Source organism: Vicia villosa, linkage group LG3 (assembly GCF_029867415.1).
Source record: "Vicia villosa cultivar HV-30 ecotype Madison, WI linkage group LG3, Vvil1.0, whole genome shotgun sequence".
Taxonomy (NCBI): Eukaryota; Viridiplantae; Streptophyta; class Magnoliopsida; order Fabales; family Fabaceae; genus Vicia; species Vicia villosa.
Genome location: NC_081182.1, coordinates 100564101 through 100589358, shown reverse-complemented (window position 1 = coordinate 100589358; position 25258 = coordinate 100564101). Strand labels below are relative to the sequence as shown.

The window sequence follows — 25258 nt, the reverse complement described above, 5'->3', positions numbered from 1 at the left end:
CATGAATACCTTTTCACTATCATTGAACCGGTGTGAACCGGTCAAAACCGGTTTAAACCGCTAAAACCGGGAAAACCGGCGGTTTTTGTGAACCAACGGTTTAAATGCATTTTTTAATTTTTTTAATTTTAAAAAATTAAAACAACGTCGTTTTGACTATTTTAATTAAAATTAAAATAAAAATAAAATAATAAAAAAATTATTGTAGATGCGGCTGATTTTGTTACCGATAATTTTGATATTGAAGAAGGAGATCCCAACATTGAAACAACTTTTCTTTTATTGAAATTAAATTTAGTAGACAATGGAATTATTTTGTTATAAATTATTCAATTAGATTATGTTGCGATTAAACTTTTGTTTGCAATTATATTTTATAATTATGTACTATTTTATTGTGTGTGATACTTGTGTAAAATTTGAATTTAAATTATGAACTTGTGAATTTTTTTATAATATCATATTTTCAAAAAATTTAAGTGCTAGTTATATTTTGTACTGTAGAGACTGAATCATCCGGTTCGACAGATTTTATACCTATATAATTTTGTTATAACGACCGGTCTATTCAACCGAGTTATCTGGTTTAACCCAGTTTAGTCATGCAGTTCGACCAGTGACTCAGTGGTTCGAACAATAAACCAGTGACCCAGTACCCTCACTGGTTTGATGTCCGGTCCGATTTTTAAAACACTGATCACGTCTTCTGTCATCTTTTCTGCTTTGATTTCTTTATTGCCAAAGATCTTGTGATTTCTTGATTTTCAGATACTCCAAATACAAGCGAACTAAGTTACTGTCAGCTTGTTAACTATCATTCTACCATTGCCCAATAAACGCTCGAACCGCTCTTTTTTTCTCTTTTTCATTAACCAAAAATCACTTTAAACAATTATAGAGTAAATTATTTAACTTTACATGAGATTTGACTCCCAATCTTAATTTTTACATCCACCAACTAAGAACAAAATAAACCGTTAACAAACATAGAAACTCACAATTCTAAAGAAAGTGAACATTGTCCAACATTTGTGCCACGTTCATATGTGAACTATGCACGAGTTTGTTTGGCAGAAACAGTTCCCATTCCCCTTCACACATGTGTAACAAACCCAAAACGGAATCCTTAAACAAAAAAACGACAAAGATTCACCTCCACGTGGCTAACTACATTCACCAAACGTATCTAACCACATGGTATCTTTGATTCCTTTGGTTAACAATTGTTGAATTTCAATCTTAAAGAAGAAGCCAATGTCAATTTTGAATCCCTTTTTTATTAATTTTCCGTTGGACAATTTTGGACCTCAAAAATTTGTCTGGTTAACATCCACACACACCCTTCAAAAAATCTCACACCCTTGTTCTATTTTTGTTTACTTTTCCTTGCAACTCTTCGCCTCCTCTTTCTCTTCTTCATCTTTCAAACAAACTCTTCATCCGTCTTTGACTGTAACTACTTCACAAGTTCCAATTTTTCTGCATACCCTTTATTAGCAACTTCCTTAATTGCTTATTTATTCTGTTAGGTATCTTTAAGACCATTTTTATTTTTATCATTCAGCTTTCAAGAGCTTTCGTTGTTTTTGATAGTTTGGACTTTGGATTTGTGAGAGAGGAAGATGGTAGGAGCAATATCTCTTGTTGGTTCATCTATGATGGATTCACACACTGGTCCATGTTTGTGTGTGGATTCTCTTCCAACAACTAATGTGAAGAGTGGTTGTGGAGAGGTGGTTTTGTGGAAGAATTTGATGGGAAAGAAGTATTCGGCGAGGCGCGGCGGCGGTAGGAGTTTGGGGTTGAGCAGCTCTTTTACTGATCCGGGTAGGGAATGGAGACTCAAGTTTAGCAGAAGCTGTAAGAAGCAAAGCAGTTATGATAGGAGAGTTACCATTGTTAGTGAACTTGGTGGTCAGTATGATGATACTTTTGAGGATGTTAAAACGGTAATTTTATCTAAACTTTGGAGCATGTTATTCAATAATGATAATGTTCTTAACTTCATAATTCTAGTTTCACGATGATGAAAGCTTAAGTCATCAGAGTGTGCTCTTCTCAAAGTCTTTGGTTTAAATCTGATTAGGTGCTAACAATTTTTGTGTTAGACCAAATTCATACATAGCTATGCTCTAACTTTAAAGTGGACGGTAGGATTAATCCCTTTGAATTAGTCAGTTGCAAGGCTAGATCCAGTCTTTTTTATGTTAAATTATGATATGAATTTGTTAACCTATGTTATATAAGAAAGCAATCTAACTGAGCTTATCTTTGTAAACAGCAATTGCTCAACTATTTCACGTACAAAGCTGTGAGGACTGTTCTTCAGCAACTGTATGAGATGAATCCACCTAAATATACTTGGTTTTATAAGTAAGTGAATTCTTTATTCTTGTTACATTTTGTATTTTGTCACATTTTCTTTTTACTCAAATATTTAGTCACATGTTAAGATTGTGTTTAGTTACTTATTTTGTGTTGAATGATAGTAACAATTATCATTTGGAAAAAGCGACCTTATTTATGTTTTTTATCATGTTTCCAAGATGTTAGGAAGCAAATGATGAATGATTGAGTCTAAGAAGAGAGAATTAAAATAAAGGATGATTTAATTTTTTAATATTGATTCAATGATAAAATACATCTTACATTAAATACATGATATATTTTATATTGTGATGATCATCCACTAATAAATGTTAACTAATTTGTAACAAAACTAACTAACTAATAATACCTATAACCAAACATTACACAATTGACTTTAATACTCTTCTTTAAGTTAGAATATAGATTAACATTTTTCAATTTGAATATAACAATAAAATACAAAAAAAAAAAATACAACATAACTCATTAAAGAAAATTACAAAAGAAAATATACACGTCCTAATCACATCCGTTAAAAAAGAAAAATTGATTTTGACAGCGGTAATCGAAATGATGCCTAACTCATAGAAGTGTTCGGCCTATTTTAGACTCTTTAGTGTGTTTGTTTTATGGCTTAAGATTATAATCCTTGGAATATTATTCCTAGGATTATTATTCCCGGGAATATTGTTCCAACCTATGTGTTTGGTAGACATTTATTTTCCTAGGCATAATAATAAAAAAAATTAATTTAAACATCGAATTGAAATGAAATCGAAAAAAAATTTTAATTAATTTTTTTTTAATTATGAGTGATAGTTGGAAGTTAGAGTTGGTTTAACTTATTCCCATGAGAATATTTTATTCCCACCCTTTATGCTTTGGAATAAGAATTGAAAAATTATGTGTAAATAATATTCCTTGGAATAAAAAATTTCTTGGAATAATTTTTTAAAACTTGAATCAAACATGGGAATATTGCATTCTCATACTCATATTCCCAGGAATAATTTTGGTAACCCTAAAACAAACACACCCTTTGAAAAAAATTCCTAATTCCAATAGAATCAATAAATTCAATTTTGAGTCTTCAAATGCCCAATTTGGTTAACAAAGTTTACCCATCATAGGATAGAAGCACAAAAAGAACAAAAGATGTTTAAATATTATAGTGTATAAGCATATAGAGAAGGAATAAAACATGTTAACTACCATTGGATAGAAAGTATAAAATAAATTCATCAAAATAATCTTAGGTGTGTGAGAAATTTCAACAATTATATAATAATCAAAATTATTTGATCAAAAGAATTCAATTATTATCGTGAAAGCCTTTAAAAATTTGATATCATTTGATCAAAAGAAAAGAATATAGTGAAATGAGAAAAAAAAATTGGAAAGAAAGAAGAAAATGATTGGAGATTATATTCGTTGATAAGTTTAATCATCTTTTCTTCATTGTGGTGATCATGTTATGTTAAAAAATATGGTTGAACTCAAAAAAAAAAAAAAATAAGATAAAAAAAATAATTCAATTGTTACAGAGATAAGATGTATACAATGAATACGTGTATGACCGACTAATAAATTTTAACTAACTTGTAACAAAACTAAGTAATAATTATTTTTGTTTTACGATTTCACTGTAAGGTGTTTATTTAGATGGTAATGTTATTGATGTTTTGTTCTATATTTACAGTTTTGTTGTATCAAACAAACCAACAGATGGTAAACGTTTTATCCGAATGCTCGGGAAGGTACTCTTTCATTCTTAGTCATTCCATGAATATACTAACAACTTTTACTGAAAATTTTACATCTCAGTTTAACATTTGTGTTCTGTTAATGCATGAGTTAGATGATGCCATATATGTTTTCATTCAATTGACAGGAACAACAAGAGCTTGCTGAAAGAGTGATGTTAACTCGGCTTCACCTCTATGGTAAATGGGTCAAGGTAATGGAAGACAAAATTCTCGTACTTGAATTTATCGAAAGACTTGTAAAATCGTTTGTCAAGAAGGCATTAATGTTTCTTCATTCTATGCAGAAATGTAATCATGCTGAGATATACAAAGAAATATCTGATGAAAACTTGGAGTTGATGAGGGAAAGACTCATGGAGACAGTAATATGGCCATCGGATGACAGCAACACAGAAAAAATTGGTTGATATGAATGAAACATTGTTGCTTAATTCCTAGTTTAGGTATAAACATGTTTTGTTTCCAAATGTCATTTTCCAGATTTATAGTATTAAATTGTGTATATATCAATACCTTTTAAATACATAGTCCATTATTTTTAATAGTTTGAGATGTAGGATTTCAAAACTTGAGGCATCTGCGAAGAATGCTTCTAAACAGTATCTAAATCATAAGTATTGTCAACTTCCAAATTCATACTGGTATAATGTTTGTCTCTCATATTATCAATATTCTAAAATCATCTCGTATTAACGATATATCTATGTTTTAGTTGATTCGAAGTCGAACACTTTCATGAACTCGTATTAGAATTATGAATGAGATCTAAGAAAAGGTCAAATACATCCTCTAATCATTTATGACATGTCCCCTCATCTTCACATCTACCAATTGAGATAAAAGTCTAGAGTTATGATTTTACAAATTCAATGCATTGCTGAAGAATGAGCTTTGAAGCCATAAATTTCGTGTGTTCAAGTTGTTATGATTGCAGGAAATTGGAGTTAGACTTATTAATTTAGGACAACAAATGAGTGAATGAGGATGAAGGAAATGGAATTATGATTTCATTAAATTGCTAAAATTATAAAGGGTAATGCTAACTTGTGCCCCAAAGGCACAAGTTAAGCGATAAATGTAGTAAAATTTAATATTAGGTTATAATTAATTGTTTTATTGTTTTTCTCAATACAAATTTACCCAATTATAAGTAATCAAGCACATAAAAGACTAAATTAATATTTTTTTTAAATGTAAAGAAGCAAATGTGGCAAAGTCACTACCAAAAAATAAATCTTGAAATACTCTATGGATAACCGAAAATGAAAATGAGCATGATAGTGCACACATGAGACAGCAGTCAGCAAATATAAAAACCTTGGAAAAGTTCGGTAGATATAATCATATAAATCACAGTTGTGTTAGCATTGTAAATACTGCAATTCAACCTTCGAATAACTACTGGTGCTCAAAATCAAATACAAATTAAGTTCAATGACCCGGCCGATCATGAAATAAATAGCTGCAACTTACATAAATAGCGAATAATTACAAAGCTCCAACTGATGAGCATGAATTTCAGAGGACCATAGCATTGGCGTCATCTTCATCAACTTCACCTGTTTCACTGAACATGTATTGACTTTGATATTCCATCAAGTACTGTGTCGATCTTTTGACATCCAAAAACAAATTGTAAACCCGATTTATGTCTTCCATTTCCACTGTCTTTCCCTTTCGCTTTTGGCACGCCAAAGCAGCTGCTGTGATTAGATTAATGGCATATCGCAGTGATGTTTCTACACCTATTTTGGTTAACAAACGCTTTGCACCTTCACTCATGTCTACGTCTTCCTCTTGGCATCTGATATCCAGAATCTTGTGAATTTCATCCTCGGTATAAGGATCAGTTTTGATGATGAGAAGACGTTCAAGAAGATCACCGGGAATCCCATGTGCAGATTTGTTATTCGTGCCACGAATAGTTGTGAAGCCTCTGTTGGTAGCAACAATTAATATTGGAGACATCTCGTTCTCCAGAGCCCGATTTAGGAATGAAAAGCACTCTATATCAAGCATGTGTATCTCATCAATGAAAAGGACACCGGGCACAATCTCTGCTTTTCCTTCTTCTTTCCATTCTGCCACTTTGGTGTCTATTTGTTCCCTGACTTCTGCACAAATTTCACCTGTATCACCGGTGAAAAGAGCCAGAAATCCCTGCGTTCTGAAATTAAAAACAAGAGAATTCGTCGATGGTGAGAAAAAAGAAGCAGCCATTTAGACAATTTATAAGCCTTAAAAGTGACCATCCTTATTGAAGGAGATAAACAACAAAATAATGTAAAACCATCAAGGAAAATTTAATAGAAAGCTTCATATTTATTTAGAATGATTTAACATTCGGTGAAAAAGGGCACTTCGAGAAATTACTAACTGCAAAGCACACAGCATTAATGTATCCAAGCTTTCAATGATTCGTAGTCAATTTTTCTAAACACAAATCTAAAATTAAGCGTACTAGCTTCTCTCAATCCCAACAACAATGGGTCAGTGGGATCCAAAATAATCACCCCACAAAAATATACCACAAGCCTAACTTGCTCAAGCTACAGAAATTCCACTTTTTCACCATCACATGAAAAAGCATCGATAGGATGTAAATACTTGTAAGTGTTGTTGAAGGCGGAGAGCCAAAATCCCACCATACCGGTCACTTTGCAACGCCATTATAGTAGAATATGGCAGAAAACCCGTAATATCGGCCGATATTTACCAATGTGGCGAGCCCAAAAACCGTCATGTATATCCGTTATAACAGCCATGGCGCCGCTATTTGATAACACTGATCCTTGTACACCAAACTCAAGAACATTTTGACTCAACTCTAGGAGCAAATCAGTCATGTAATCATCAAAAAAAAAACATAGATCTATCCAACAATTTTAAAGTGATATTTCTAAGGAGTACATTGATTAACCTATTAGCTTTTTAAATATTCATAAAACCTCGTTTATAAGGAAAAATCAATTATAAACTATAGTCAAACAGTTGAACAATAACTTGAGTTCTATTAGACAAAAAACCATGGAAACCTTATCATTTATTTTGTAGCACCGACACCTAAAAAAAAGATTGTCTGTGTCAATGTCGGTGGCCGAAATCAATACCAACACTTGTGATTATGTTTAACTACACCGAAATCAATACCAACACTTGTGATTCTGTTTAACTTATTCAACTTTTTAAATTACTACCAATGTTAAGGGTCGTGTTTCGGGTGTACGGGCTTCATAGACCATTTACACCCAAAATAAGCTACAATTATTCCTTAATTAACAAAGCTTAACTAATGAAATTAATCAACAAAACATGAAAGCAAAAATAAAAGGGATAATTAACCTGCTATTAATAACATCAATCTCATGAAGAGTAACACAATGAACAACCTCCTTTCTCTTCTGCAACTCTCCATCAGGACACTGCACAAACTTCACCTGCGGTCCCATAGCATCGAAATCCCTCGACCTCGAGAACGATCTACCAAGCTTCGTAATCTTCCCCGACGCCTTATCAATGGCAATAACATCCCCACTCGTCACTTTCTCCTTCCCAATCGCCTCAATCATCTTAGCGCCAAGGTCATAAACCGTCTCCATCTCCGTCGACTTCAGCGTCAACTTCCCCGTCTTCGCAGCAGCACCGGAAACCGCCGGACGGTCAATCTGAACCTCAACAACCTCACCTTCAATCACCTCCGTTTCTTCCTTGATACGCACACCGATGGCTTTACGAAAGGCTTGCGTTAGCGCTTCGGTCTTCGACATCTCGAGCGAGAAGAGCTCGCTGCCGGCGATCATAGCGAATGGCGTTTCGAGACCGAGAGACTTCGCCATCCCCATGGCGATGGCGGTTTTACCGGTTCCTGGTTGGCCGGCGAGGAGAACGGCGCGTCCGGCGATCATTCCGTCCTTTATCATTTGAAGAATGATGCCGGCGCTTTTCCGGGCGTTTACCTGGCCGACCATACCTTCGGAAACATCTCGTGGCTGTAATGAGGAGTCGAGACCGAGGCCACGGATGTGAGAGTGAGCTCCCACGCGCTCTATCCGCGTCAGGTCGCGGGTTTCGGATAGCTTCAGCTCCGCCATGGTTGCAGCGGCGACGGAGAAAGTGGATTATTGGAAATGAAGAGGTTTTAGGGTTTAAGGGTTTGAAGTGAGTGTTCTATACTATACTATACGTCTATACCTATACTAGTTTTGATTCATTATTTTTTCAAACTACCAAATTAGTCTTTCCTTGGAGTAAATTTTAAAACTATTAACATTTCAAAAATATTTCATAAATTTAATAAAATTCAACTTGTTAGAAAAAATTTGTCAACTTGATTCTTATATTTAACTACTTGCTACAAATAAATTTTTGTGTGGTAACTTGATAGATTCTTGTATTTTGAATACTTAATATTGATTTTATTTTTATATTAATCATTTACTATTAATTTCTATTATTTTATTTTTATTTTTAAGAAATCAAAATATATTATATTGATATATTTATAAAGGGTCATGAGAGGCCAGAAGTGATGTAAATGACCTTTTGTCTCACCATATAGTTTTTTTGGTCGCATGTTTGCTGAATTGACTGCTTATTTATTAGATTTGTCGCTCTTATATTGAATATATATCTCTCTTTTCTAAGAGAAGTTGTCCAAGGGAGAAAAATGGGAAAATGATATATTCTTATTCTTTAACGGAACAAAAAGGGGGCATTTGACCATGTTTTCCATAATAATAATGGACTAATTTTCTACTCCCACATCCTCTCGTGATGGTTGGTAATTTCAAGGATCAAGGATTCAGGTCCAACACCGTTATAAATATCTCAGCATTGGAGTTGAGAAAGACAATATAATCATGATACAAAAAACCACATATGCAGCGTTTCTCACTGTAACACCCTAATTTACCCTAGCGAATAATAATAGAATCAAAGTGCAAATTTTCATTTAAAGTATTCATCACAAAACTAGGATGTCACATTCTTCAAAAACATAAACATTTGCTCGCAATTATTAACGGATACATAACACATTTAAGTTGGATTAACCAATTAAAACAACATAATCTTCAAAACATATTTTTTTACGCAACGAAAAATATTCACAATTCAATTAAAACCAACATGACAACTTAATTCAACAATTGCCGACATCAATACTTGAGAAAGCCTTAACAGTTATTCAAAATCCAACAAAGAAAACAAATAAGCGTTCATCCCCCCTAGTGTTACGTATCAGAGCAACGACGCCGACTCAAACTAACTGAAGGTAAACATCTTTCACTCCTAATCACCTGCACGTTACAAACATAAGGGTAACATTCAAACAGAAGGGGTGGGATATCATAACAATATAAAGAAACGTATGATAATAAGTATATGAAGAATAAAGTCATACACATTTCACCAACTTCACAAAATCATCATCCATCAACAAGTAATATACAAGTATTCAACAACAAACAACTCACAATCACTTCATTGGTTATAAAATGCAATGAGACCAACACCGACTAAAATGCATGTGATACCAACAGGGCATAAGCCCTCAACATAATGCCAATAAATAGAGACAACAACAAGGCATGAGCCTTCAACGATTTTCTAATCCAGGCTAACGACAGAGCATAAGCCCTCAACAATGCAATGTATGTGACATCGACATGCAACAATACAATTATGCAACCACAATGCATAAGCCTTCTACAAACGTCAATATAAGTCATCACCTCATCGTCATCATACATCCACATCATACAATTACGAACAATAATCAGCAAACAAGGTTTAAATGTCTTTCTCAAACAATCATCCATTACAATGCATAACTTAGAAAATTCAAGTATTCGGTTTTTATCAAAACTCGGTCCAAAGACCATTTATGTTATCCAGGTTCACCTTAGAAAGGGTTAATCTTGTCCACCCGCTAAGGTGATTTTGCCTTAGAAAAGGACTTAATCCACTATCATCAAAATGATTACAAATGCACTGGCTAACCGTCAGTGACTAACAACCAAAGCCATGATCAACTGTTAATGGTCTCTTAAGAATTCTGACCCACCTGATCCCCTAAGAGATATAATGATCACTGACTCCTTAAGGATTCTGACCCAACTGGTCCCTTGAAGGAGATTTCTCCACAATGACAAACTGTCAAAGTCTTCTTGAGTCTACAGACTAACACTAGTCACTCAAGGAACAAACAACATCCCGTTGCTTAATGGTTTATGTTTACATTATTGCTTCTTACAAGCTGATTACATAAATGTCTAGTACAAGAAACGTTAACACAAAAGTGTTAAGCAAGTTCAGAGCAACAACTCATTGCTTTTACATAATTCTACAAAGATGTATTTGATAAACAATAAAGAGTGCAATGAAGATAAAAATGCACATTCATGTTATCCAGTTTCACCTTAGAAAAGGTTAATCTTGTCCACCCGCCAAGGTGATTTTGCCTTAAAAAATGACTTAATCCACTATCATCAAAATGATTACAAATGCATGGGCTAACCGTTGGTGACTAACAATCAAAGCCATGATCAATTGTTAGTGATCTCTTAAGAATTCTAACTCACCAGGTACCCTAAGAGATATAAAGATCATTAAATCTTTAATGATTCTGACCCAACTGGTCCCTTGAAGGAGATTTCTCCATAATGACAAACTCTCAAAGTCTTCTTGAGTCTACAGACTAACACTAATCTCTCAAGGAACAAACAACAACCAGTTGCTTAATGGTTTGTGTTTACATGATTGCTTCTTACAAGCTGATTACACAAATGTCAAGTACAAGAAATGTTAACACAAAAGTGTTAAGCAAGTTCAGAGCAACAACTCCTTGCTTTTACATAATTCTACATAGATGTATTTGATAGATATTTGGGTAGCATATTGTAGTGTTATTCTTTCTTCTTCTTCTTTTTCATTCTTTATCCTCTTTTTTGTTTGGCTTCAGCTTTCATAACTTTAACTTCAGCTTCCGCTTCACTTAAGTATTTTGGCTTGTGCTGCTTCAGCAGTATTAGCAACATCAACAATATATCTTCTGAAATCTTTGATTTTCTTTTATAGCCTTTAAAAGAGACGTTAAGATGATAGAAAGGTACTTACCAATATCAACGGTTACTTCCCAACTGATAGTATTGAGTGTAGATGTTGGATAGTACGACACTTTACTTCCTATGTATATAACTTGCAGCTTTATCATGGAAACATGGAAGACAACTTTAGAATAATACAAACGTCTTTGTAATAGTGGATATTTTAAGCACGCGATTGAAGTGAAATCTTCTTGAGAAAGTTTCTTGATCTTATCTTCAAATTATGTATTTCTGATCTGAAGTAATAAGCTTGAAAGAGATCAACTTCTTTATCTTTATTTTTTTGATGAATTTTCTGATGATGAGTAGTTCAGAAACTACTTTGTTATGATAGCAGAAGAACATCAGAGTCATTTGGAACAAAACCTTGTCTTCCATAAATAGAACAGTGTTTTCAGATATATAAAGCAACAAATTTTCTGAAGACAACTGTTAATATCTGCACTTTGAGTCGTGAGAAATGGACTACAATTGTGATGTCTGATATCCATTTCTGATATTGACCTTTATCAGTTGAAACTTGACTATGTCATCAGAGTTAGAAGCAACAACTCTTCTGACGAACACATCTTGACTTCAGATCTTTTAAAGCAAAAGCTTGTATCTGATGTAATCTTGTTTTCTGATCTTGAAGCAACATCTTTCAACAGACGTATTTCTTCTGCAGACACTTGAGACTTCTGAAGCAGCAACTTATTGAGAAGTACATATATATTCTCTTTCTGGTTAACATTCAACATTCTTCAAAACGGCTTATGTTTCTTCAGGAGTGGAAGTGAATAGTCTTTCTGACATGTCAAGCGAATTTCTGATGATTCTTTAGACAACGGTCCTGAATCAATAAGAGCTTCTAATCTGTACACTCAATAAACCATTAGAAACAAAATTGTTTTTATATATAAAATATATGTGTTATTATCATCAAAACTTAGAGATTGAGTGCAGAACCAAATCTTGTTCCAACAGGGACATCACTAGTGACATGAGGTACAAGTGCCAAAATTTCACTTTTCGCTTTTAAGTTGTATTGAATTCGCTTCGGCTATTTTAGTACTATACCATTAATACCCCTCATTACTCAACAATTAAGAGTGTTCAATCCATGATAGTGTTCCTTTTTTGGCCTAGAAAATTGCTCTTTTTGTCGTTTTATCAAGTGTGACTTAAATCACAAGTTAGAGCTCTTAAATCAAGTGTGTTTCGAATCAAGAACCTTGTGAAAATATGAATTTTCCTCTGGATGAATTGATTCGAATCAACAAACAAACATGATTCGAATCATAACCTCATGTGACTCAAATCAAGTGTTAATTCTAATTCAAATCAGATGTCTCTATGAACCAAATTTGAGTTATGCTCAAACTAACTCGGATCAAGCATATAACTTGATTTGAATCACAAAACCTTGTGATTTGAATCATAATTTTTACTTGACTCGAATCATAGCTTCACAAATCTAATTTTCCATTTTAGATTTAAATAATTGTTTCTTTGATGAAAGCAATAAGTAATGATTCTCTTATTTAGTGTGTCTATACCTTGTCGCACGCTCGCGAAAAATGATCGAATCAACAGAGTCGCCACCGAACTTTATTTATCTCCTAAGAGAAGGAAAAACATCGAGAAAACCCGGAAGAAAGAAAGGATAAGAAAAGGTCTCACGACCAGAGATTGGGTAAGGAAGTCGGTTACGCAAGGGGAAGGTATTAGCACCCCTCACGTATATGGTACTCCACAGTATCCACTTATTTTTGTTCTATTCTAAGGGTGTGTTAACTATTGCTTACTTGCTAATAGGAAAATGAAAGGATTATAAACAATACAGGAGGAATAGAGTTTTTTAAATAGTTATGCTCGCTTAGGTCCCGCAACCTAATGTCTATGTATCCCCTTATAAGGAATTAGAGCATCGTAGTTCGGCTCACATGTTTTTGTTTGTTTTTGTTTTTTAGTAAACGAAGTTACATTCGCATTCTAGCATTAGGATAGCTGCTCGTTGAGTGGAATCTTATGTGTTACCTTTCTGCGATCAAAAGGAAGTAACATGTTCGATTAAGGGATGGAAGGCCCTGAAGGCGAGAGGGAAGAGAGGAAATTGGTTTGTATTTTTTGTTGTAAATCAATGATGAACGAGACCCACTACTAGGCCCCACATCACCTCTCTACTTTGTCTAAACTTTGAGTATTTATTAAGTATTTTAGGTGTTTTTGATTGGGTTTTTTTAAGGGAAAGATTTGTGACTTGAATCATACAAAAAATGTATAAGTAGTAGAGAAACAGACTAGGGTCTACACCCTACTCGTCCCTCTCCCACTAAAGTAAGTAGTAAAAAAATAGACTAGGGTCTACACCCCAATCATTTCTCTTCCACTAAAAAGTAATGGTATGATTCGCATCGTTGTTTATTAGATGTTTTAAAAGTTGAAAGAAAAAAAGAAATGATAAGGGGGACTATCCTATTGTTAATTCTACCTAAATGTTAGGGTTTTAAGAATGGGAAATGACTATGCCTAATGTTATGTTAATTCCTACCTAATGATAAAGGTTTAGTTCTAAGGGAATATACAAAAGGAAGATCACAATTATAGATCAAAATTAAGTAACACGACCATGTAAAAATTGATATACAAGCATATAAGAAAACAACTCAAAATTAAATGTAAAATTAACCTAAAAGGACTATTATTTTTCATGAGTTTTTTATGTCAACAATCATCTAAAAATCTAACACAATTTTAATGGTTTTATTGTTTTTAGATTCTAAAAAATAACGGAAAAACTATAGAAAGAAAGACCTAATTCTAACAAGGAAATTAAGATATTTTTATTATTTTATTATGAAACTTGTAAAGAAAATCTAAATTAATTAAGAAAATAAAGTGGCACAGGGGGGTGCAGGCCAGAAGATTGGCGCAGGCCCAATGGAATTGAGGCCCAGGGTGGTTTTTGTTCAGCCAAAAATGTTATGTCATGGGCCAAGGGGGGTTCGACTAGTAGTTCGGTGATAAGGCCCAATTAGAATTGTCTTGATCCAAATGCATTATTCAGATTCCATTAATGTTGATATTTTATTAACTTCAATTAATCAGCAATTAATTCCATTAATCAATTAATAAAATAAAGAAAATGATAAGGGATAAGATTAGGGTTAACATTGTGACGATTGAGTTTCATTACTCATACTCTCTCCCTCTCGCTCTCGCCGAAAATTGCTCTGCCGCACCGGAGGCGGCGGAGCTCAACTAATCTCTGAATCGGCATGTCGCCTCACTCGCCTCTATCCTCTCTACTCGGATCCTATCCTTCTTTTTTACAGATTCTAAATCAATTCCTCTCAAACGACGTAAAAGATAAACACTAGATCTAAGGAAGAACGACATTAAACACCAACATTTACGAATCATGAAGCGAAGCCATGGATGGGGGAAGTATTCAGCATATATCAACGAACACGATGGCATCAAAAAACAGGGATGAAGAGAATTTCGTACTTACCTGATGTGCAGAAGGAGATCGAAAATTGAGAAGACCAGAGGGGAGATTCCAAAAGCTCAAGTGAGAAATAAGCAAAGAGTAGAGTTCTTCAATCAATTGGCAAAATAAACGCAGGTACGAATCAATGTTAACTCTTTCCTTGCTTGTTACTTTTGCTCTTCGCTTCTCCTTCTTCTGTTTTGATTTTCTGAGATTTTGTGTTGTTCTTGAGAGGTTGGGATTGAACGAGTTACGACGAGGAGTGGCTAAGCTCAGGTTGGTTCAAAGCTCAAAGCGAGCTCTGAGCAACCTTGGTTGTGAGCTTTTGTGTGATGAAGATGGAGGAGAGAAATTGAAGGATGAAGAAGGTTCAGAGAGAGAGATAGGCTCAGAGAGAGATTGAGAGGTGAGAGATGAAGAAATGGTGGGTGGTGCGTGTGTGAACAAAAATGGTGGAGATGGTGGGGAGCGTTGAAGAATGAAAGTGATTATGAATATATAGGTTGATTGAAGTCTGAAATCAGTTAGAGGGAAATGATTAAGAGCTGTTAGATTCTGAGATCAGTTATGGAAATTGGAGGGTGAGGATTGAATCGGTTATGATGAAGTGGAGAGTTAGTTATGTTAGTTGGAGAGTTGAGAAAAGTTAGTTACAGTTGGTTATGAATTATGTTTTCTGTTATAAGGTAGTTAGAGGTGTCTCCAAGTTAGTTAGGGATTGGTTATTAGTTAGAGAATATGTTAAAAGTTAGTTATTATTAAGACAGTTAGGAAGTTATAAGTTTGGACAATCAAAGGTTCGGTTGATTAAAACTGAAACTTAGGTTAGTTTTGATAGAAGATTCTGAACTGATATACTCTCTCTTTTGCAGGGCAGATGGTTAAAAGCTTGCTCGATTGTCGAGTGGACTTGAACATGTAATGAAGTGTATGAACCGAAACCGACTTTAAGCATAGCTTGGACTTGGTGTGTGACTGGTATAAATTAATGAGGATGTCGAATAACCTGTGCTGAATGTAACACCCCATATTTTCCATTTTAATTTAATTAAGATTTAAATTAATTATTGGAAATTAATTGGCATTTTATTGGAATTATTTAAAGATTATGGATAAGGAAGTTATTGGGCTTGTGTTGTAGTTAGTAAAGAGGGGGTGTGATGGTTAGATCTTTTACTAAAGTTTATTCTATTTTTCATAAAATAGAGTAATTGTGGAAAAAGAGAAATTAGAACCAATTTTGGAGAAAAGAGAAGAACGTGAAAGAAGCAGAGAAGGAGAAGAAGAGGAAGAGCTTTCAAGGATTTTAACCAAGGTAAGGGGGAGACAATTCCGGTTAATCTCTATTATGTGATTATGGGCAGTAGAATAGAGTAAGAATATGATTCGATTCAATTGGGTATATTGGGATTGGAATTGTTAGGTTAGGAATGTTATAATTGATGAAATTGTATGAATTGTTGGTTGATAATGTGTTGTATTGATGTGTGATGTTGTATGACGATGTAATTGATGATTATATGTCAGTAATTGGTGTTTGGAATCGATTTTGGGTTGAGGATGTGTGAAATCGCAGGTCTGTCACAGACCTGAGATTCTGTGAAATCGCACGTCCGCTAAACGGAGCTAAGCTCGCTAAGCGGATGCTGTTTGTATGTCAGAAAAACAAAAGGGCTCGCTAAGCGGAGCCAGTCCGCTAAGCGGAGGTCCCAACGTAGAAAGCTACTGTGATGCGTCGCTTGAAGCAGGTTTATTGAATTTCAGGTGCATAAGCGCGCTTGAAGGTCGCTAAGCGGACCCTGTAGCGCAGAAAATTATTAGAACTTTGAAATAGCGTATCTTTTGATTCGTCGTTTTGGGAGTTGTAAAGCAAATTCAATATTTTATATGATGAATTGGTGAGATGGGCGGTGTCCCGACTTAAATTTATAAATCGGTTTAATTTCTTGTGAAATGAAATATTGTGTATATATATATATATGAATGTGTGAATATGACAATACCTTGGTGTGATGCTGGATGAATTGTGATTGTTGTTGTTGTAATGAATGTGTGAATAATTGATTGATTGTGCAAACATGGACATACTTGATCGGTGATGAAAATGGTGAGCTATGGTGAGACGATGCGATGCATCGGATCAGTGATGTTTTAAGTATGTTATATGTGTGCATTCATTCATATGCATTCGGTGATGGATCCCAGTGATGATTTGGATCAATGATGGACATAATTCCCATTGTGTGGAATTTGTGTCGGTTGGGCCGTATCTCGATGAGGTTTAGATCGGTCAGGTGGATTATTTTCATGGTTTATTGGTACCACATGCATAGTGTCAATTGGTCATATGCATTGTTGTCATAACATGATTGAAATGATTTCAGTGTTATGTTTGGTGTGTATTTGCTGTGGTTGATGAATGATGATTGAAATCTTAATATATGACAAATTGGGTGAATGATACATTATGATGTTTTGTTGCTTATGAATGCATAACATTGGTTAATTGTGAATGAGACTCACCCTTACTTGTTGACATTTTTCAGATTAAGGAGTAGCGGCAATAGTGCTCGGTGAGGATGATTCATAGAGTTTATCCGTTATTTTGGGTCGTGTCAGTCATGATCTGGTCTTGTAACACTGAGGAACAATAGTTTTAGAGTTTTATGAGATTACTCTATTTTAATTAGTGTTGGATTTTATTTCCCTTGGTTGCATTGGCGATGTTTTCTATTCGCTGTGATGAACATGATTATGTTTTGATAATTCGTTCCTAATGAAGCATGACTTAAGACTAAGGCTAGTTTTTTGTTGTTTTTAAATAATTGTGGCACCCTTGTTTCATGTTTTACTCTGATTTATCTATTAATTGTCGCGGGGTTTAAAAGGGTGTTACAATAGTGGTATCAGATCATAGTCGATCATTGTGACCAGAGTTTTAGTGTCGGTTTTCCCTTGTTTGCAACTAGTGCGAGTTATCACTGTCGATACTTTTGGTGCTAATGGAATTGTTTTGTAGATTAGCATAACAATGGCCGGAAGATGTGGAAGAAATGATGATGCTATCGCTAAGGCTTTGGGTATGATTGCTGGTGTGGATGATGGATGGCGTTGTCCGTCTCCAAGCAGGGGTATCAAATCATTTTACCTTGTCAGTCTCCAAGTAGAGGTATCAAAGAATTTAACCTTACTAGTCTCTAAGAAAAGCTATATCAAATCATTTCACCTTGTCAATTTCCAAGAAAAGGTATATCAAATCAAACCCTATCAGTTTCCAAGCAAAGGTAGATCAATTCATTTACCTTATCAGTCTCCAAGCAGAGGTAGATCAATCAACTTACCTTATTAGTCTCCAAGCAGAGGCATATCAACCAAGTCACCTAATTAGTCCCTAGACAAAGGTAGACCGCTCAATTCACCTTGTTAGTCCCCAAAAAGAGGTACACGATATCACTCGCCTTGTTAATCCCTTGGTATAAGCAATATCTTCCTAAATCTAATTATAGGCAACCCTACAAGTATGAGCAACCTCATGCACCCATTCATCTTTCAGTCATAGGCATCTTTACAACTTTTTATCATGAGCATAGTCGCGTATCCATTTTTTCGAGCGTGCGCATCCTCACGTCTTAATCTTTTTGATTGTGAGCATCGTCACGTATCCATTTTTTCGAGCGTGCACATCCTCATGTCTCAATATTTTTATCGTGAGCATCCACACATATCCATCTTTTTGAGTGTGCGCATCCTCACGTCTCAATCTTTTCAATCGTGAGCATTCTCACATATCCATCTTTTCAAGCGTGCGCATCCACACGTCTCAATCTTTTCGATCGTGAGCATCCTCATATATCCATCTTTTCGAGTGTGCGCATCCTCACGTCTCAATATTGTCGAGCGTGCGCATCCTCATGTCTCAATCTTTTCGAGAGCGTTCGCATCCTCCCGTCTCAATCTTTTCGAGCGTGGCCATCCTCACGTCTCAATCTTTTCGAGCGTGCGCATCCTCACGTCTCAATCTTTTTGAGCGCACCCATCCTCACGTCTCAATCTTTTTGAGCGTGCGCCCATCCTCACTTCTCAATCTTTTCGAGCATGCGCATCTTCACGTCTCAATCTATTCGAGCGTGCGCATCCCCACGTCTTAATCTTTTCGAGCGTGCCCATCCTCACGTCTCAATATTTTCGAGTGTGCACATCCTTACGTCTCAATCTTTTCGATTGTGAGCATCCACACATATCCATCTTTTCGAGCGCATGCGTCCTTACGTCTCCATCTTTTCGATCGTGAACATCCTCACATATTTATCTTTTCGAGCATGCACATCCTCATGTCTCCATCTTTTCGATCATGAGCATCCTCACGTATCCATCTTTCTAAGCGCGAGCATCCTCACGTATCCACAGTAATACTTGTCCTACCGGGTTAATCCCCGTGTTTAGGCACATTCGTACTTTTGGTTAAGACACCACTTTTACAAATCGACCACCGTTGATCTGTCCATAAAACTTTAAACTCTGTGTCGCTTGCCCATTCTGCTCTCTTTGGCTTCCTCACTGCATCCAAGTAGGGGACCCACTTCATTCCAATGCCCTTCAAGGCAAAACCAAGACTCGAAGGGACAACATTACGTTGTTGATGGGTTCTCGCCCACTTATCCTCAATTTGCCAGTCTCTATCTCTCCTTAATTTGCCAGTCTTACACATAAGTAAAAGGAAAAATTGTTAAAGGTGAGTAAAAAATATATAGAAAGAAAAATGTATTTAAACATAATGACATAAACACACTTACATAGTGATGTTTTTATCTTAATATTTATATATGTGTGTAAAATTATTAAGTAATTAATAGTACTATTTAAAAAACAAATAATAGAAAAATAAATATTTATAAATACTTTATTTATAAAATTCGTGAATACCTTTTTATATTTTTTTAATGAATGACTATTTATTTCCTTAATAATAAAATAAAATAAAAAACAAATACTTATAAATACTTTATTTATATGCAAAGGCAAAACTAGAATAATAGAAAAAGTGAGTTTACGGTAAACTTTCTCTTCCTTTGTGAGAGAAAAGCATTTTTGTGGATCCCACGTCTAAATTAATCTTTCATCTTAGTTTTCCCTTGCATCCAAAGAATGGAAAGAATATTATTGAGACTTGTGCTTTCCACTCTTTAACTTTCTTTCATGCAACTCTCTCTCTCTCTCTCTCTCTCTCTCTCTCTCTCTCTCTCTCTCTCTCTCTCTCTCTCTCTCTCTCTCTCTCTCTCTCTCTCTCTCTCTCTCTCTCTCTCTCTCTCTCTCTCTCTCTCTCTGAAAACAAACAAACCATCAATTTCAGACACAAATTTCCTTCAAAATTCCCCATAAACCCCCTTCAAAATTTCCTTCAAAATTCCTATGCAGTCTGGTCCACTGCACAGGGCCTCTAACTAAATAAGGGCCTCACAATTTTAATAAGCTTAGTCCAACTAAAAATGTTAATAACCAGAAAAGAAAATGGACAAAGCTTTGTACAGTATTAAATTAAACAAAATTTAATTTGACTTTAATACAACTTGTGACTAGACAACATAGGTAGAATACGTAGCAAATTAATTCTATAAATCAAATCTACCATCAAACTCAAATGAAAATCTTTACAAAACAACGAATAAGGAAAATCATATACATATTTTATTTTATCATTTTTCTATCAAATTTTTTTCAGAAATTTTTAAGTTTATATATTTAATTCTTCTCTAAAATATTTAATTAGTGTAATATCCATATGTATACGTGTTGTGAATTGAAACAATTTAAATATCACTATATTTTTTTAATCATAGAATATCAATGTAATATTTAATTTTTTTTCATCAATTTATTATTATATCATGATTTCGCAAAAGATATTATGGCATTCCTATAAAATTGTTGTCTTTTATTTTTTTGATATTATATTTTTATTATTTTGTGCGGACATTAGTACAATGTAATTTCACATTATCTCTATTTTATAAATTTATTTTTTAATTGTTAATATTTTCATTTCTATTCTTGATTTTTAATTTGTGGTTGTATTTATTAATATTTAATTATCTCTTAATTTTATTAATTGATTCAACTTCATTGTTATCTGTCTAATTTAAATGTCAACACTACAAATTTATTCAAAATAATTGAAGATTTTAATTTTTCTTTTTTTCGCCTTTTCTCTCTATGTCTCCTAAATTGTATCATAAGCCTAGGGAGAATAATTCTAAATAGAAAAGGTGTAGACAAATTGATGAGTTAACTCAATCTCAAACTAAAATTTTTAATAAATTTATTATATAAAATCACAATTTGTTTTTTTGTTAAAAATCAAAATATTGTTAATGTTGACGTAGGAATTTTGTGGATTTTTTTTATTAAACGTTTCTTTAAAGTATTAGAACAAGGCCTCCAAAATGTTTGAGACGACCCTGGTCTTAGCGAGGCTTTGTTCGAATGGGCCAGATCTGTGGCGCGTGATACAGTAGGCGGCGCGTGTGGCTACGACGACCTAACAAAAGCCGGTTACGGCATGACAACTATAGGTCTTAGGGAGGCTTTGTTTGAACGAGGCCAGATCTGTGGCGCATGCGTTGAAATATGGTGTGAGGATTTGCGGTGGTGTATCCCCGGAACTTCGATTATTGTTACTGCAACTAACTTCTGTTTGCCGAATTATGGATTTACGATGGAGGGAGGTGGACATTGTAATCCGTCTAATAAGCATTTTGTACTTCCTATTAATGCTTTTGAGAAGATCGGAAAGCTGGTAACATGCCTCTTTAGTATCGTAGGTATGCTAAATTTGTAACTACTCTTTCATTCACCGTCATTTTTTTTTTGCATAATCAATCTATTACAAATTACTAATTGACGGTTTAAATTACTTTATAATTAAAATATCTTTAATTATTAAAAATAATATTACAATAAACAATGAATACTATAGTACATAATTGAGCCGTATATAATATAACTGAACATTTATTCAATAGTACATAATTGAACCGTAGATAATATAACTGAGCATTTATTCAATAGTACATAATTGAGCCGTAGATAATATAACTGAGCATTTATTCAATAGTACATAATTGAACACTAGATACTCTGGGAGAACACGAGTAGTATAACTGAACACTATATAGCTCAACTCAGCTCCACCTCCTTACGGGTGGGTTGAGTTTTTTCGGTAGTAAGCGAGGTAAAATAATCTTTGATATCCTCTTTAAAACAGAAGTAAAAAGGGACGAAAAGTAGGATCAGAATGACGAAGGCTATTAGCATAGCCTTTAGGTTAAAGGAATTAGTTGTACCTTCCATTTTTTCTGGAAAAAAAAAGGGAGAGAGAGAAATATTCTTTTAAAATAATTGATGGAAAATGTTTAATAGCTGAGTATAATATAAGAAAATTATAAATTTTGCACACTATATTGTTAACACTATGTTTGCAAATTTTTAACAAACATAGTGTTAAATTTGCAAGTAATTCGTCATAGTATTGAAGTTATTTCACTTATAATAATAAAAAAAATATTTTAATGATAATTTTACCCATTTAAATTGCATTTTGTAATGATAAAATGATAATATTTATACTAAAAATTGCTATAATAATTAATAATTGTTTCAATAAAAAGCATGAGACAATCATGATGTATGAAAAACACAACTTTTTTATGAAAAACATAAATTTGTCATTATTTTTATTCAATTTATTTCATTACATATTAAATATTTATAAAAAAGATGGATACATTCATACTATATTTTTGCTTATGTAAAGTCATACTATATTTTTGCGTATGTTAATTTATACTATATGAGTCTTATGTATCTTTCTAAAAAAAAATTCTTAATTTTAAAACACGAGTCCACAAATAAAAAATATTTTCAACATTCAAATAATTATTTTCTTTATTTTTTTCAACTAAAATATATATTTTTGACGGGTCAATACTATTTAATTTGTATATATTTTATATACATTTTTTAACACGGGAAAATATATTGTTTATCCAAATATTTTTATAAATGGAGAAATCATACTTATGCACCAAATATAAATAAAAATATATTTTTCTTTTAAAAATAATAAACATTCTTGGTTAAGTATATATATTTTTCTTTCTGTTTTTTCATTCTTATTACATTTTATAAACATATGCGCGTACGAACGCACGCGTATCCATATCAGAATCCGTACGAACTCATGGATTATTACATTTTTTGTACAATTAAAAAAAATAAAAGTAAACATATTTAAAATTATATATGAATCCAAACACAGGAAAAATATATTTATTTATGATACTAATATTTATTTAAATAATTAAAATAATATTTTCAAATCTATAATATAAGAAAGTTATATCTTTTTGAACTTTCTATGTGGTGCTGCCAAGTGGCTTAGTCTTACAGCAGAATTTGTTTCTTCTTGATGTGCCATGTGTAATTTTGATGATTAATGAACGTATGTTGTTCCATATTCCACCATTGATGTCTCATATAATTGGCATTAAGTTCGGTTTGTCCATGCAGCTTCTATGCTTAATGAGGACTTTATATGCTTCTTTCCATTCAGCTTCAGCATCGGTTATGGTTATGTAATGAAGAGTGGAATGAAGAGTTTGTAACTCCTACATGGTTTGGTTATTTATGGTATTGGTTGGCTACACTTTTCTACAGTATCATACCAGTGTTCAATATGGCAAGACCATTAGCAAAAATATGTGACATCAATGACAGCAAAGAATTTTGGAAAGTTTCTGTTCGTGTGCACCACAAATGGACAGTTGTTTCGAACAAGAGGGAGCATTTTGAGATGATTTTTGTTGATGTATCGGTAATGAAGTGAATTGTTCGGTTGTTTTTACATATATTGTTTCTGGTTTGTTGTATGTTTGATTTTAATGTTTTTTCCAGGGTGGTGACATACATGTTGTTGTTCCTGCACCGCATGTATCTCTTTTTTCTGAAAAAATGGTCTTGGATCATAGTTACACTGTTTCCAATTTTAAGGTTCAGGCTAATGTTGCGGCTTTCAGACCTTCGTCTCATAAGTTTATGTTGAATTTTACTGCTGGCACTACGGTTACGGATGATAACAACGCTGAAATACCTCCAAAGCCGTTGGTGTTTACTAAATTTACTGATATAATAAACGGCAACTTTAACAAGGATGTGCTAATAGGTAGAATATTTTATCTCTATTCTGTTTGACTGGATTTGTTTTTTATGTGTTGTTTCATTTTAAGGTTTTTTTTGGATGTATGTGTTTTAGATGTCATTGGTATGGTGGAAAGTATTGGGTATTCACAGACCACATCAGGTGCCCAGAAGCAGCAGATTAACATGATGCTGCGTGACGGGGGGTTTGTATTCATATTTATTGTATAATTTATCGAACATATCTTATGTGACTATGTAGATGACATGGTTTGTATTATTTCTTCAGTGAGAATACTATCAATTGCACGCTTTGGGAATCCTATGCTGAACAATTCATGAAGTTCAAGCAGGAGCGCGGAGATGATTCTGGTCCTATTTTTGTCATGATTCAATATGCTAAAGTCAAGGAACAGGGTTAGTAATTGATCAAGTTTGGTGTTAGATATCCTTGTATTTTGATACAGATGGTTATGTAACATTCTATTTGAATAGGTAAGTTTCCACTGTCCGTGACAAACACGTTTAATGTTACCGTCCTTGGTCTGAATACTGATTTACTGCCGATGAAAGAGTTTATAGAAAGGTATGCTCCCTGGATTTGCTCTTGTGTGGTTTTAATTTTTATGCAATGTGATTGTTACATTAATGTCTTCCTTTGATAGTTTTCCGAAGGATTCCATGATTACGTTGTCTGGCCAGGAGGGTTCCAATTCACAGCTTTCAGCACAGAACTCTGAAAATCAACAGATGACTCCTGTACAGAAATTGCTTTCAAAGGCTGTTGTAATGCCTATTGGGGATATTATAAAACTCAGAACTGTATGTTTGGAAGTTGTTGGCCATTTATTCCGATTTAGTATATATTTCCATTTTTCCGTTGCATTTGACTGTGTATCGTATTATCTTTTGGTTCCATAATTGCAGATTACATTTTGTGCGACTGTGGGAGAAACTAAAATGCTGGTTGCCTCTCCGTATGGCTGGTATTATCGTGGTTGTCATGCTTGCTCATGTATTACGCGTGGTGACAAAGCTCTGTTTGAGTGTGAGGCTGGACATTTCACTGAGGCAGAGATTTTTAGGTTAACATCCTTGTCACATGTTTTATGTTATTTCATTTATATGTGTGATTGTCAAGGTACTGAACATGACCTTTTTGAGTGCTCTATGTATACTGCGAATGTAGGTATAAGATTGAGATTGAGGTTACTCATGCCGGGAATAGCTGTAACTTTTTATTTTGGGACCGAGAGTGTGAGTTACTTTTGGGATTGTCTGCTTCTCAGCTGCGTCATACAATGATTAAGGTATTTCCGTTTACATACCGTTGGAAAAACATAGACAAT

General features: G+C 33.9%; 3 protein-coding genes across 3 annotated transcripts; 2 read left to right on the top strand and 1 right to left on the bottom strand.

The window, feature by feature from the left end:
• The first annotated feature begins 1365 nt into the window (after positions 1-1365).
• On the top strand, positions 1366-4772 carry LOC131662235 (chaperonin-like RbcX protein 2, chloroplastic). Its single transcript, XM_058931961.1, has 5 exons — positions 1366-1949; positions 2282-2373; positions 4070-4127; positions 4262-4327; positions 4421-4772. Exons 1-5 carry the CDS (start codon positions 1623-1625, stop codon positions 4541-4543), a joined length of 666 nt encoding a protein of 221 aa, XP_058787944.1. The 5' UTR covers positions 1366-1622; the 3' UTR covers positions 4544-4772.
• Positions 4773-5492: 720 nt separating this feature from the next.
• Positions 5493-8494, bottom strand: LOC131662234 (uncharacterized). The gene is made up of 2 exons (XM_058931958.1): positions 7479-8494; positions 5493-6303 (listed from the first exon to the last, which is right to left on the bottom strand). Exons 1-2 carry the CDS (start codon positions 8225-8227, stop codon positions 5655-5657), a joined length of 1398 nt encoding a protein of 465 aa, XP_058787941.1. The 5' UTR covers positions 8228-8494; the 3' UTR covers positions 5493-5654.
• Positions 8495-17748: 9254 nt separating this feature from the next.
• LOC131658671 (uncharacterized) lies at positions 17749-25057 on the top strand. The gene is made up of 9 exons (XM_058927940.1): positions 17749-17964; positions 23326-23586; positions 23667-23934; positions 24025-24115; positions 24199-24326; positions 24405-24495; positions 24575-24731; positions 24837-24994; positions 25051-25057. Exons 1-9 carry the CDS (start codon positions 17749-17751, stop codon positions 25055-25057), a joined length of 1377 nt encoding a protein of 458 aa, XP_058783923.1.
• The last annotated feature ends 201 nt before the right edge of the window (positions 25058-25258 follow it).

Bases quoted from the DNA above. Each gene is read 5' to 3' on its own strand.
- LOC131662234 (XM_058931958.1), bottom strand. From the start codon at position 8,227: ATGGCGGAGCTGAAGCTATCCGAAACCCGCGACCTGACGCGGATAGAG. The intron at 6,304-7,478 runs GTTAATTATCCC...TTTTAATTTCAG, and splicing joins ATTGATGTTATTAATAGCAG to AACGCAGGGATTTCTGGCTC.
- LOC131658671 (XM_058927940.1), top strand. From the start codon at position 17,749: ATGGCCGGAAGATGTGGAAGAAATGATGATGCTATCGCTAAGGCTTTG. The intron at 17,965-23,325 runs GTATATCAAATC...CTTTCCATTCAG, and splicing joins TTGTCAATTTCCAAGAAAAG to CTTCAGCATCGGTTATGGTT. The intron at 23,587-23,666 runs GTAATGAAGTGA...TGTTTTTTCCAG, and splicing joins TGATTTTTGTTGATGTATCG to GGTGGTGACATACATGTTGT.
- LOC131662235 (XM_058931961.1), top strand. From the start codon at position 1,623: ATGGTAGGAGCAATATCTCTTGTTGGTTCATCTATGATGGATTCACAC. The intron at 2,374-4,069 runs GTAAGTGAATTC...CTATATTTACAG, and splicing joins AAATATACTTGGTTTTATAA to TTTTGTTGTATCAAACAAAC. The intron at 4,128-4,261 runs GTACTCTTTCAT...TTCAATTGACAG, and splicing joins TTATCCGAATGCTCGGGAAG to GAACAACAAGAGCTTGCTGA.